The sequence below is a fragment of the Cladophialophora bantiana genome (genome assembly GCF_000835475.1).
Source record: "Cladophialophora bantiana CBS 173.52 unplaced genomic scaffold supercont1.2, whole genome shotgun sequence".
Lineage (NCBI taxonomy): Eukaryota > Fungi > Ascomycota > Eurotiomycetes > Chaetothyriales > Herpotrichiellaceae > Cladophialophora > Cladophialophora bantiana.
In genome coordinates, this window is record NW_015971576.1 from 1,875,248 (window position 1) to 1,888,765 (window position 13,518).

At 51.6% G+C, this 13,518-nt stretch overlaps 3 protein-coding genes across 3 annotated transcripts; 2 read left to right on the plus strand and 1 right to left on the minus strand.

Annotated features, from left to right (window-relative positions):
- Nucleotides 1–858: 858 nt before the first annotated feature.
- On the minus strand, nucleotides 859–2,795 carry Z519_01699 (uncharacterized protein; the record flags this gene model as incomplete). The annotated part of the gene is made up of 2 exons (XM_016759456.1): nucleotides 859–2,013; nucleotides 2,067–2,795. The coding sequence occupies 2 exons, from the start codon at nucleotides 2,793–2,795 to the stop codon at nucleotides 859–861; spliced, it is 1,884 nt and encodes a 627-aa protein (XP_016624784.1).
- Nucleotides 2,796–6,253: 3,458 nt separating this feature from the next.
- On the plus strand, nucleotides 6,254–8,459 carry Z519_01700 (uncharacterized protein; the record flags this gene model as incomplete). Its single annotated transcript, XM_016759457.1, has 3 exons — nucleotides 6,254–6,265; nucleotides 6,394–8,145; nucleotides 8,193–8,459. The coding sequence occupies 3 exons, from the start codon at nucleotides 6,254–6,256 to the stop codon at nucleotides 8,457–8,459; spliced, it is 2,031 nt and encodes a 676-aa protein (XP_016624785.1).
- A 1,025-nt stretch (nucleotides 8,460–9,484) lies between these two features.
- Nucleotides 9,485–13,504, plus strand: Z519_01701 (uncharacterized protein; the record flags this gene model as incomplete). Its single annotated transcript, XM_016759458.1, has 1 exon — nucleotides 9,485–13,504. The coding sequence occupies one exon, from the start codon at nucleotides 9,485–9,487 to the stop codon at nucleotides 13,502–13,504; it is 4,020 nt and encodes a 1,339-aa protein (XP_016624786.1).
- Nucleotides 13,505–13,518: the final 14 nt, after the last annotated feature.

The following is a 13,518-nucleotide window of genomic DNA, read 5'->3' on the forward strand; positions in this document are numbered from 1 at the left end:
CGCCTTCCGAAGAGCTTTTACCGAGCTACGCATCCGAAGGCCATTAAGTGGAAGCCGTTGAATGTAGAAAGGAGCGATTCTGGAAGTGATTTCACCTGATGGTGGAATTGGTGAGTTGAATAGGTCAATATCAACTAGATGGTCGGCTAGAGCGAGTACGGCCCTATTTATCAAGTCGAATTCGCAAGGTATTGTAAAGAAATTGGCTTGGGCAACATCTATGCGGGAACTTGACTGCCCAGTTCACTTATATTTTTGGTTTTTGGAGGTATCCTTTCAGTGAAATTTTCCCCGCGAAAATTACATAATACTTCATAGCCTTGTCACGTGGGTGGGGTGATAAGACCCTTGGCCCTTCACGGTATCGGATGCGACGAGGCTGCATCAGGAACTTTTCACCCTGATTAGTTGAAAGGCAATCAACTTTCCTGTCAGCATTCGAAAATATAGGACCCTTCTCATTTCGTACATTCATAAATTCTTCCGAGCCCGGTGGTTAAACAATAATCCCCTTGCGTTGAAGAATAGATCACAAAGATGCGCACATTTCGTCCGCCACACAAGACAAAAGAAACCCCATAGAGATATGGTTCAACACGAGCATTGCTCAACCGTTTCTCGAGTCAAGGAAAATTCAACAACCACGAATTCAAAAACGCCAAAGGAGCTTGTCGCATCATTGTCGGTCCATCAATCTCGTCACACAGCGGCCCTGCGGCCTATTTGGATCCAAAATTTTTTCTCAACCCTTAATGCCCAGTCTATTCCCTGGTGGCTCTGATTTCTTCCCTTTTGCTTCCTTTCGATTTGACGAATCTCCCCCGTACTCTTGCTTTGACACAATCTCGGCCCTGCTGCTCACCTCTTTCTCTTTTTATTCTTGTCGGGACTGCCTTGGATCCCAATTGAGTCGGTTGACATGTTTGGTGCAGCCATGACAAAGTCTGATCGTTCGGGTAAAAGTCCCTCAGCAACCTTCTTGACCGGAACCCCCATGTGTCTGCCATATCGCCCTTTTCGACCATTTCCTTCGTCTTCGCTGATGCACCCTTCAATTCCAATGCCGGCGTCCTTGCATCGTCCGCAAGGACGCTGGCGATCGCAGCCTTTCTTGCTCTTTCGGCATCGCTGACATCGCGGTTTCGAAGACAGATCTTCCTCATCCGCAGCGAGCTGGTGTTGGAAGTTGAGGCTTGAACCAGAGGACTTCCTAACCTGGCCGGCGGAGGCTGGTGCAGACGGTGCTTTCATAAGCCCCGGCTGCGTCGGATGCTTGGCAATCTTTGGAAGGGAGTTTGGCCGAACTTTAGAGGATTTCCCATGCTTCATTGAAGGAGTCGTCTTCGGTCGATACCCATTAGATGGGCCATCATGTGTCTTGGTCTTGATCTTCTTGGTTTTGGGCAGACCTTCGTAATCCTCCTGATCACCCTTATTGCCGTCTTGAGCATACTCCTCGTCCTCATCGTCAAGATACTTCCTATGTTTGGGGAGGCCGCCTTCTGCATCGCTGTACTCATCACTGTCGCTTGTTGCACCAGTTGATGAGGCTGCATCAGCAACGCCACTGAAGGTCTCGTCCATGGTCGAATTGGAGGTCCGCCCATGAGAGTAGTTGGATGCATCGCCCAAGGCAATGAGTGTACGTGCCACGTCCTCGTCTGAGATACAACTTGCAACGGTGGGGTCCGGGGTCGGGAGGATTCCGTTTCCGTTATATCCTTGTCTCCCATGCACCTGCTGCATACTAGATCGGTCGCGCAGCCGGTGACCATGCTGGGGCATAGGTGTAACCGCCTCAGCGCCCGTTCCCCGGTCGCCAACACCAAATGGACTGGGACTAGGTCCACAGCTCTGCGGAGAGAGCACTGGGACGTGTTGTAGTCCATAGATTTTCTGGCCTGGAGGATGCAGGGGTGAAGGGCCTTCCTGTGGGAGCGAACGTCGCTGAGGCGAAATGGAAGACTGGGAAGCAGTCACTGGAACCTGGGGAGGAACAAAAAGAGGAAGTGTCTGGAAGTTCAAGTCAGTGAGGAGCCAAGAGAAGGTAACAGCAGGGAACTCACCGAACTGTCAAAGATGGGTTGTCCACGTCGACCATCTTGAAGGACGTTCGCGGTACTAATGTCAGAGCTAGCAAATTGCTCGCTTCTAGCTTTCTTGGATCCCGAGATTGAGCTGCGCCCGGCCTCACTGTCACTGTATCCATTCTCCTCATGGTAGCTTCCATTGGCGCTTGAGCCCCGACTGGCAGTCGCATAAGATGGTCCTTTCTGCTGCGACGCACTTCGACGACCTCTCCCTTGGGTTGGAGAAATGCTTCGCTTACGAGCAACTCTCGAAGCTGGCCTGGAGGGGGAGTGGGATTGCTCGCGCATGTGAGGTGGTAACATCTGAAAGGGCTCGCCCAAACTGGGTCGACGTCTAGGTTCGTAGCCGCCCTCGCCGGTATGTAAGCCATGTGTGTATGCATTCGAGGCTGCCTGATGAGCCGGCACAATGCGCACATAGACGGTAGAGTTATGGCCGAGATTGTCGTATGAGGCAATGAGAGTGTTGCCCCATGCATCTTCGAAGCTCACACCATTCCCGTCGTATATGCCATAGAAGTTCTTGACTGTGGTAATGATAGACTCCGTGCTGTCGTGCGTATTGAGCACTACTCTCAGAGGAATTCTTGCCCTTGTTTTGGAGCCCTCATCCAGCAGGAGCTCGAAGGAGATGGACTTGGCAGGAGGCATCTTTGTCTTCGAAGACTTGTGGTCGTCGGCCGATAGCAGGCTAGAGACATGCATAGCGCTCAATGGTTCCGATATATGTGATTGTCTTCTTATACCTCTGCCACCGTTGGAGGGCTCATCAAGGGTTCGCTTCGGGCGAAGGAGGTTTTATGGAGGAGACCCGGCTCGTTCTTCGTTCGAGGGAGGCACTGAATGGAATAATTAGCCTGTTGTTTACCTAGCGATAGGTTATGGTATTGGAGAGGAGTGGGCGAATTCAGCATGGTGGCTAGGAAGGGTGAAATGTTGGTTGCGAGGACAATGGGCTCGAGTCCCCAGACCAATTTGGAGCAACCTACAATAAGTCGAGGCTTCAGGTGACAAGTGCAACACCTGCGATGATGCTAAGACAAAAACGAGATAGAAGAGAAGAAGCGCAACGGCAGTTGCAACAGCATCCGGCTCTACCGTCAAGGCATCGTCGGAGGCTAGAGCATGGTGACTGCAGTGATGTTTCGCAGCGGTGACGGTGGGATCCGGCAGGCGACAGAGTGCACGACAGTAAAGATAGATGGATGAGCCTCTCTCGCTGGCACACAGACGGGCGCCCGAAGCGGTAGATGAGTGGAAATGAGAAGTAGTGGGAGGAGAGAGGTTCAAGGGAAGAAAGGAAGTCAAGGTGCGGACTGAGACCTGAGGACTGAGGCTTGGGATACTGCAATAGTCAACGGGCGTGTGAAACGAGGCCCTGGTGGCCCACCCCCGGTCCAACAAACGCCAGTACGTACTCGTACCACAAGAACGTGGCTTTCGCACTGTGTCCGAGTACTGTGTCCTGGTATTGTGCAGAAGGTGATTTATTCCGAACGAGTCACAAATATACCCCAAATCAAATTAATGGCGACAAGGAAGTCAACGATGGCGACAAGAGCGAAAATGCAAAGAATGCCTCAGTGTCTGCTGTACGGTGACTACGAGATAGAACATTCCACTGCGTGTCTTTTCCCGACCGCCTACGACTTTCCCAGAACGAGTTCAGCAGTAGCTCATGAGCACCATCTTGTGACGGCTTGTCTTCCCAGCTACGAGCTAACGGTGCCCAGGTGACAACCCGAAGCGGTGTCTTTGCTGGCCATTCGGGACTGGCAGGCTGAGAGCATGCCTTGATTTTTGTATGGGCCGGGGCCGAGGCCAGGCAATCACGGAGGGTGGGCGATGAGGGTAGAACCATGAGGCAGTCAGCGGGCGGAGCTGGAGCTGAGGGTTCGGAAAAGTGAGGACAGTAATGGCGAGCCTGGCCCGGCGATGTGCTGGAACTAACTTGCTAGGAGGAGCGAGAATAAGAAAGAAGACCAACCCCTCACCTGCTCGCTGATTGAAATGATGTTCGAGAAAGCGGCCGGAGCGGTAGCGGATTTGGCGAGCTTTGTATGGCCACTACTTGTATGGCAAAGATTAGCAAGCGTCAGCGGTCTGAGCCTGTAGGCTGGCGACCTGTGAGTTTTGCTGAGCCGTATTGGCGGTGGAGTCCAGCGTCCAACTGGCAACGAGTCTGGTGGTGCCGTTCGAGGCCGTTCAAGAGGCCGTCGTCAAGAACACGCAAGCATCCGTCGCCGTCACTCAACCAATCCCCTCGACCACTCGAGCGTGGGCTGCCGCAGTGGCTGCCACAGGATGCATTCCCTTTTCACAGGGTTCTCCGTGCAGCCCTTGCCCACTGTCAACCTCGCTCCTTTTGACCAAATGCCCAAATGGCTTGCTGGGCTCCGCTGATAAAGGTCGTCCTAAATCAGGGTTTGACTCGTTGCAAGCCCGCCACGGCGGCAACGACATGGCTATCGTTTCGCGATCTGCAATGTTTCAACCACAAGTTCCCATACCGACCAGGATCTTGGCGGGATGGCGGACCTGGCGGCGACCCCAGACTAGGCGCAATTTGCTCAATAACGTGACGGCACCTGTGCTTGTGCATTGATATAATAATATGTATGTACATGTCCAACGATCTGCACCCTCCGGGCCGGGTGCCATTACTATTCCTAGAAGCGTCATCGTGGTCGTTGTCAGGGTCGAGGTCGCATTACTTTTCAGCTCGCTAGCTTTGCCTGAGATTAACGAAATTTTTCGGTCGCATCCCCCACATTCCATTCGCATGGGCTGTATCATCCAACTGGAAAGGACCCAATGCTGATGCGACCCAGGTGTGCTCCGTTGGGTCGGACTGATGCGCTCTGTTGCTGAAACATTCGAGATAGGAGTCTGCCAGTAGTAAGCGCAATTCGGCGCAATTAGGATCAATGGGATTGGGGCCATCACATGCTCTGCAAATGGCATGCCTGGACCGCCAAAATCAGAGTTTGCGCAACAAACTCCGAAACCTCGGGTTGGTCGCATCTCAAAGTCGCACATATGTCCGCGGTGTATTCAATTCGGGCTTCCTCTGGAAAGTGTTCTTTGGACAAGTCTCTCACCCATCTATGGGAGCGCAATGAGCGACCAAAACAGGACATGGGAAACCTAGTGGGTTAGTCTGCCCACAAGGACGGAATGCCTCTCCCAATCATCCATACAGCATCGCTCTGAATGTCAACCATATCGCCGAATTGCCTGGCCAACCTGACAGAACGTGGAGCGCCGGCAGCGCAAATCCTGTGCTGAATCAAACAACCTCGCATGTCATCCGTATTCTGGGTCCTTTGCGGTCCGATGACATCGTTGGGGATTGAGTAAGCGCCTAGAAGGAAAGTCCGAGCCCTGCAAGCCCTCGCCACTTACCGGGAGACCATTTGAAGTAGGCTGTTCTTTCCACTGGCGATGCACCAACTAAATTTACGCCTTCTTCACGTTGATGATAGGATGACGAGAATGCGAGATTGACTTAATCAATGTGTTGGATGAGAGTCTCTACAGCTTCGCACGTGATCTCGCGATTTGCGCGACGCGTTGACGTCATAATTTAGTTGTTCTGATTTTCACCACAACCTGCGGCATGGATTAGGAGAAACATGTACATGATCCTCTTACGCCACCTTAACCAGTACAGAAGACCGAGTTGGCTCCCTAATTTACCCCGAGGGGCGCTGTCAGAGTCGGAAAAAGCTGAAAGTGCAGCACTTTAGAGGACGCGAAGTGTTTATATGGCTGGAAATGGACTAGTGTAGCTTGGGTCAAGCTAAGGGCGGCAAGAGCCGTGGACGCAAGCCCAATGACCGATCGCAATAATGTTTACATGCAAGTTCCTTAACCTTGCATAATCCCATAATAATAATAATGCTGTTTTGTTTGTTGCCAGGACCAACCCGTATGCTGTGCTCCTTTCCACAGCCATAGCTTCTGCATCGATACTCCTGCCTGGCCTTGACCATCCTCTCCCTCTCACGACACTGTTCCTTCCCTTCCCTTCTCTTCGACTGAATGTGCCCGACTCCGTCGCGCTTTGCAAAATCTAGGGGGCGTCACGAACCAATCGCCCTTCCCAGTCCGAGCACCCTGAATACTTCCACATCCTGTGACAAACCTTCAGACTGCTCAGCATGGACATAAAGGTGAGAAGAATGATTCTGCTGCGTACCTCCCACTTCACTTGCTATCGATCCGCGGTTTGCCGCGCCGACACTGTTATCCACACTGCTTTGTCTTGGAACATCAGAGCTAATATACACCTCTCTGATAGCCACAGCGCCCACTGCGGCCAATACGCGTCAGAAACGACGAGAATGTCCCTCCCGAAGGCCAAGTGACCAAAACAATCCATCATCGGAATAAATCGAGTCCAGCACTTACAACTACTTTTGCTGAAGCCCAAGGGCTCAAGGCCGCAGCGAAGCGAACTGCATTTGGGGACGTGAGCAATATTGTTGCTGGAAGACCGAGCAAAGATGATTCGACACTCCAGACCAAGCCAAGTCTCCAGGTTGTGGTGAAACCTAGCCAGCCCCTCGAGCAAAGAAGGTCTATCGCGCTGCTCCGGCCCGCCCAAAAAGGGCTGAAAACCATTCTTGCTGGAGCAACTACCTATGGAACATCGAAAGCCTCTTCAAATCCCACTACAGAAACGTTAGTTGCACTGCAGCCTGCCGCGACGAAAAAGACATTGACCAAACGCCATACCACCATCTTCAAAGACAATCGTCTTGCTGTACTTCAAGAGACGGAAATTACGTCGAGTGAGCCGTTGAACGGGCATGTGATAGGAACAGGGAAGCGCCCGAGCTCAGCGAATGCTGGAGTGGAGTCTCAGCTTTGTCTTCTCCCTCCACCGGCGTCTGTTGCCGTTTCCTCTGAGCCAGTGAAAGACATTCAAGAGTTGCATTCAGATACCATCTTACCTGGCATTGAAGGTGTAAACCTAGGTCCTGCATTATCGAGCGAGCCCAACGAGACAGACGTGAAAGATGCAGGCAGCAATGCCTCAGGCAATGTCGCTCAGCAACATTCACAACAGCTCTACGATCGACCTCTCCCCAGAGATTCTCCCCCCTTCATGGGACCCCATCTTACCGCTGTTCGAAAGGAATCGCAACAGATTTCCGTGGCAAGTGTCGTGAATCCTGTCGATAACATTCCTCCCCTGAGTCCTCACCATTCCTACATTCAGCAACGACTCGAGCAGGAAGAATACTGGGATGAAGAGGATGACGATAACTACGAAGAGGACGATTATGTAACCGCCAGGTCATTCCGATCACGCGGTGACAACACCACTGGCGGAGCTACGACCGTCCTATTTCCACAGATGAACCAACGTGCCCGCAAAGAGATTGCTGCGGCAAAGCAGTTGGTCGAGGCCACTCGTTCTCCTGAGGAGGTGGAAGATGAAAGCTACGATACGAGCATGGTTGCCGAATATGGGGAGGAGATCTTTGACTACATGAGACAGCTCGAGGTGAAGATGCTTCCCAACGCCCACTACATGGACAACCAGCACGAAATCCAGTGGTCCATGCGTGCGGTTCTGATGGATTGGCTTGTCCAAGTTCACCTCCGGTTCAACTTGCTACCGGAGACGCTCTTTCTTACCGTTAATTACATTGACCGGTTCCTGTCGTGCAAGGTTGTTTCTCTCGGCAAACTCCAGCTTGTCGGTGCAACGGCCATTTTCATCGCGGCAAAATATGAAGAGATCAACTGTCCCTCGGTCCAGGAAATTGTATACATGGTTGATGGTGGATACAGTGTGGATGAGATTCTCAAAGCCGAGCGGTTCATGCTTACCATGCTTCAATTCGAGCTTGGCTGGCCCGGCCCCATGAGTTTCTTGCGCCGAATTAGCAAAGCTGACGACTATGACCTGGAGACGAGGACGCTTGCTAAATATTTCCTTGAAGTGACCTTGATGGATGAACGCTTCATCGGCAGTCCCCCGAGCTTCACAGCGGCGGCATCGCATTGTCTCGCACGCATCATGCTCCGGAAAGGCACATGGGTAAGTCGCTCCTCAAACGGATATTACACACTTACTAATCGACACAGACCGCTCATCATGTCTACTATGCTAGTTACACGTACTCCCAACTCAAACCATTGATCAATCTATTACTGGAATGTTGTGAGGATCCGCGAAAACATCACAATGCAGTGTTCAACAAATATTGCGACAAACGCTACAAGAGAGCATCAGCCTTCGTCGAGACCGAAATCCAGAGAGGATTCAACTTGGAAGATGCGGTTGCACCATCATCTGTCCTTCAGTCCACAATGATTTCATTCTACGACAGCGTTCCTTATCTTCGCATGTGAGGAGAATATCGTTCGAACAAATCATTATTTAAAGCTTGCGCCAAAGGGCAGACACTCGTCCGCACAAATGGCGGAGTTTCGACGTCTTCATGCTGAGGGTCCATCATTGGCTCTCTGCCGGGTGAGCTTTCGTGCCATGATCAGATCGAAGGCATGTTGTGGCTCGGTTGTCAGTATTCACTTGTCTCCAGTTTTAGAGCTTCTCAGTGTTCGGTGGGAATCATTGACGAGAACACACGATTTTATGACAAAGTAATCGGCATTCATGGCAGAGTGACCGGGAGAAAAAAAAACAAGGAAGCTGAAGATGACCTCCTCTCGGTCTTCTGTAGGAATATTGGAATGACTCATGGGCATCACCATCGAAGCTTGTGTTCTGCTTTGGAGAGCGATGTGGCGGAGACCACACTGTGAGGGAAACCGCCGCGTTGCTCGGCGTGATAGAGTGGGGTCATTAATCACTAGGGAAGACACATGCTCTAGGGCAGATAATGCAGATACTACCTCGAGGAAACGCAAGTACAACGAGTTTCTTGGGCCAACAGTATGTGCCTGGAATTCGACAGTCCAATGCTGGACGAGGCTGCCGAAAAGGGGCGAGGGGATTCCCACCAGATAAGGCTGAATGACAGCCTGGTCAGGATTTCGCTTGGCGGGTTTTTTTCGGCAGGTCTTCCGAGAAGAGGCATAATTTTCGCCTCATTTGCCATCAACAGCATTTGCCAAAAGTCGTGCTCTCACTCGATCTACAGGATCCCATTCTGAATATTGGCCTCCACCGGATCGCGGCTGAAGATGAAAATCCACCATGGCAAGGTGCCCGATATCAAAACCTGATTTCTGACACTGATCTCTGACACTCCGCCTGTGATACTGCTTCGTTGTACAATCATCGCGATTGCTGAAGTCCTTGGAATCGTGCTGACGGGAAGGGCTGTCTAAGCCAGTCGCTGGCAAATATCGCATGCCCTGAGCTGCTGCTTTCTGCCGCTTTGTAAAGCTGTCACCTCGCGAATTCGATCCATATGGCACCTAAGAAAGGCACTGCCTCCGGCAAGAGTAGCTCTTCCAAAAAAGCAACACCTGCAGTTCCAGACAGTGATCATATAGTTTTCACTAAGCAGAAAAATGAAAAGAAGAAACAGGATCAGAAAGACTCTGACGGAGCTCCACCCCGACCTGATGTGAAAAAGATCATCGGAGGAGCTTCGTGGACCGGCAAATTGCCCGTTAACCTGTTGTCGGAGCACTGCCAGCGAGAGAAATGGAACAAGCCCGAGTATCAGGGTCGGCAAGTCCCTTCAGGCAGCAGTGGAGAAAAGCTTCACCGGTCGTGGGTTGTGTTGTCAAGAACAGATCCAAAGACGGGGTCTATTACGAAACTCCCTCCATTCCATCTTCCTGCAACTCATGCCCATCTCGCAGACCAGCCAACAGCCCTTGAAGCCCGCCATTTCGCGGCAGCTTATGCTCTTTTTCGCGTGTCCAGCATGAAGAACTTGGCGATGGCATTACCTCCAACCTATCGTGACCTCTGGAAAGGCGAGTTCCAGCGTCTGAAAGAAGAAGATGTAAAAGATGGTAGGGCATGGAAATATGATGCGGACCCCTTCGCTGCAGAATCCAAGGGACAAGAAATCAAGGCTGCCAGAGAGAAACGAAAAGAGGAAGAAGCGAGACAGCCTCCCAAAACTGGATCATCAAGTTTGATCGGACCAGGATCTGATAATGGGACGTTGAAAGCGTGGGATCGAGCACCGCGGCTTGAGCTAGGACCGGAGGCTCGGGCACGGATTGAGTCAATGATCAGGTGCCGAAGCATCTGGAACCAGAACAGACTTCACATTTCCAAGACGGATAGGGATTCTATTGTGTCTGATCTGTCCCGATCTGGCTTTCAATCCTCTCACATCCAAGAAGCTCTTGAAAACTGTGGCACGCGGGAGGAAACATTGGAGTGGCTTCTCATCCACGTTCCCGAAGATTGTCTACCCACGTGGAGTTTTCCTCCTGGTTACAATGCAGGAATCACTCTCGTTACCAGCGACCTTGCAACGGATGCCAAAGTAAAGCGACTGAGCCAAGGAGGATATCCGAGCGAGCTATGTCTTCAAGCCCTACGCGACAACGAGGGAAATGAAACTCTCGCAGCAGAGGCTCTACAGTCACGACTTGTGCCGTTCAATGTCGAGTCAGTTGTGGAGGCGGAAAGCAACACGCACGTTTGGGCTGAGGAAATGACGGCTTTAGAGGCCATCCTTGACGAGAGGTTCAAGCTATCAGGTCCAGACCGATGCTCTATTCAAGCTGACCCCAGTTCGAATGTCTCAGGCACGTTTCACTTTCGCTGCCCGACCTCCGGTTATCCAAACAGGCCACCCGTCGTCTCAATCGAAGCACCTGAAATACCGAGTTACATTCGCCTGAGTGCAACCAAAAGAGCGGTCAGATATGCCCAAGAACATCTGCTCGGTGACTCGATGGTATTCAACTTATTGGAATGGCTAGAGAGCTCGATGCCAAACATCATCGAAGATCCTGGAAGGCTCAGTGATTTGGAGATAGCTCCTAGCCCGATGAGAAAGTCGTTCGCGGAGACCCAGAATGAAGCAACGAACAATTCGACTCGTATGAGAATGACAGAAAGAACACACGCTAAGGAGAACCGATCTAACCAGGCCATATTCGAGGCTTGGAAATCCCGTCAGAGCTCAGAAACACAGCGGACGATGAATGCAGCTCGGCAAACTCTACCTGCATGGTCTAAAAAAGAGGAAATTGCTAGAGTAGTTGAGAACTCGCAAGTGACTCTCATTACAGGGGAAACCGGCTCAGGAAAGAGCACTCAAGCAATCCAATTCATACTGGACAACGCTATCGAGAACATGCGAGGCTCTTCCGTCAATCTCATTTGTACACAGCCCAGGAGAGTCGCTGCTCTCTCCTTGTCGGAGCGTGTTAGCGCGGAGCGGTGCGACAAAGAAGGTCAGGAGGTGGGGTATATCATTAGGGGAGAGTCAAAGGTCTCCTCAAGAACCAGAATCACATTCCAAACCACGGGCGTCCTCCTCCGTCGTCTCCAGAGCTCTCCCAGCATTAAATCGGCCCTGGCGGATGTCAGCCACGTCTTTATTGATGAAGTCCATGAGCGCTCCCTTGATACAGACTTTCTTCTGGCCTTGTTGCGCGAGGCCTTACCTTCACTATCCCAATTGAAGATTGTACTGATGAGCGCCACACTCAATGCTGACACTTTCGTTGAATACTTTGGTGGCGATCGAGTTGGCAGAGTCCACATCGAAGGGCGTACATACCCAGTCCAGGACTATTACCTAGATGAAGTCGTGCGGCTCGTGGGAAACGGGAAAAGAGAATCACCGCAGGAGTCAGACGACGAACCTCATATTGGCAAAGCAATCCAAAGCCTTGGAATTGGAATCAACTACCAGCTGATCGCTTCTCTTGTGCAAAAGATTGACCTGCAGCTGGACGGGTCAAACGGGGGTATTCTCATCTTTATGCCAGGCACCCTGGAAATCGATCGTTGTCTTAGGACTCTGGCCGCCATGCCGAATATATATAGTCTACCGCTTCATGCTTCACTTACGCCTGCTGAGCAACGATTGGTGTTCAGACAGCCGCCAGCGGGAAAACGAAAAGTGGTTGTCGCCACGAACGTTGCAGAGACATCAATCACCATTGAAGACATTGTAGCCGTGGTCGACACCGGCAAAGTCAAGGAGACTCACTACGATCCTGCCACAAATATCGTGCGTCTTGAAGAGGTCTGGGCTTCCCAGGCTGCTTGTAAACAGCGCCGTGGTAGAGCAGGCAGAGTCCGGGCGGGGAAATGCTACAAGCTCTTCACTAGGAATGTCGAAGCCAACATGGCGAACGTTCCCGCACCAGAAATGGTTAGAACGCCGTTGGAGCAGTTGTGTCTTTCGGTCAAAGCGACTGGTTCAGCGCGCAGCGTGGAAGAATTTCTGGCAAGCACCATATCTCCACCTGACAGCCGAGCTGTCGCCACCGCACTGAAGACCCTGGAGCGTATGGGTGCTTTGGAGAACGATCGCTTGACCGGTCTCGGGAAGTACTTGGCGATGGTTCCTGCTGACCTCCGTTGCGCGAAACTTCTCATCTACGGTGTCTTATTTGATTGTGTGGAACCCTGTCTGACAATTGCTGCCATCTTGGCAACGAAGAGCCCGTTTATCTCGTCGCGTGACAAGAGAGATGAGGCAAAAGAGGCGAGATTGTCCTTCTCCGCCTCAGACGGTGACCTTATTGCCGACTACAGAGCATGCGAACAGTGGAAAGAGATATCTGCGACCTCGCGATACGGGGAAGTGCGGAATTGGTGCTCGTCGAAATGGTTGTCCCAGCACATTCTCCGCGACATTGACTCAACCCGACGACAGCTTCTCGATTCCCTCATTGAAACCGGCCTGTTAGCAGCCAGTTACAACAGCGATTCATCCCTTCACAACCGACAGAAAAGCAACATCATGCTCCTGCGCGCCATAGTCGCAGGGGCACTAAACCCTCAAATCGCACGCATCCAGATGCCTGACAAGAAATACATCGCATCCATGAGCGGTGCAAAGGAACTGGACCCAGACGCCAAAACGATCAAATATTTCAACGAGGAAAACGGGAGGGTGTTTGTGCACCCGAGCAGTGTTCTCTTCGACGCTCAAGGTTTCTCTGGCAACGCAAACTTTGTGAGTTACTTTGCCAAGATGGAAACGAGCAAGACGTTCATTCGAGATTTGACGCCGTTGAACCCATATGGACTGTTGCTGTTTGGTGGACCAATTGAGGTCGATATAACGGGACGAGGGGTTATAGTCGATGGATGGTTGAGGTTGAGAGGGTGGGCTAGGATTGGTGTTCTGGCTTCGAGGTTACGGGCATTGTTGGATGATGAATTGAGGAGGAGAATCGATTCTCCTGCCGGGCGGGCGGGCGTTGAAGGAGAGGACAATGGTGAGATTTTTGATATTGTTCGGCATCTGGTAGAGTTCAATGGTCAAGACAGATAAACATGGGACGAGAC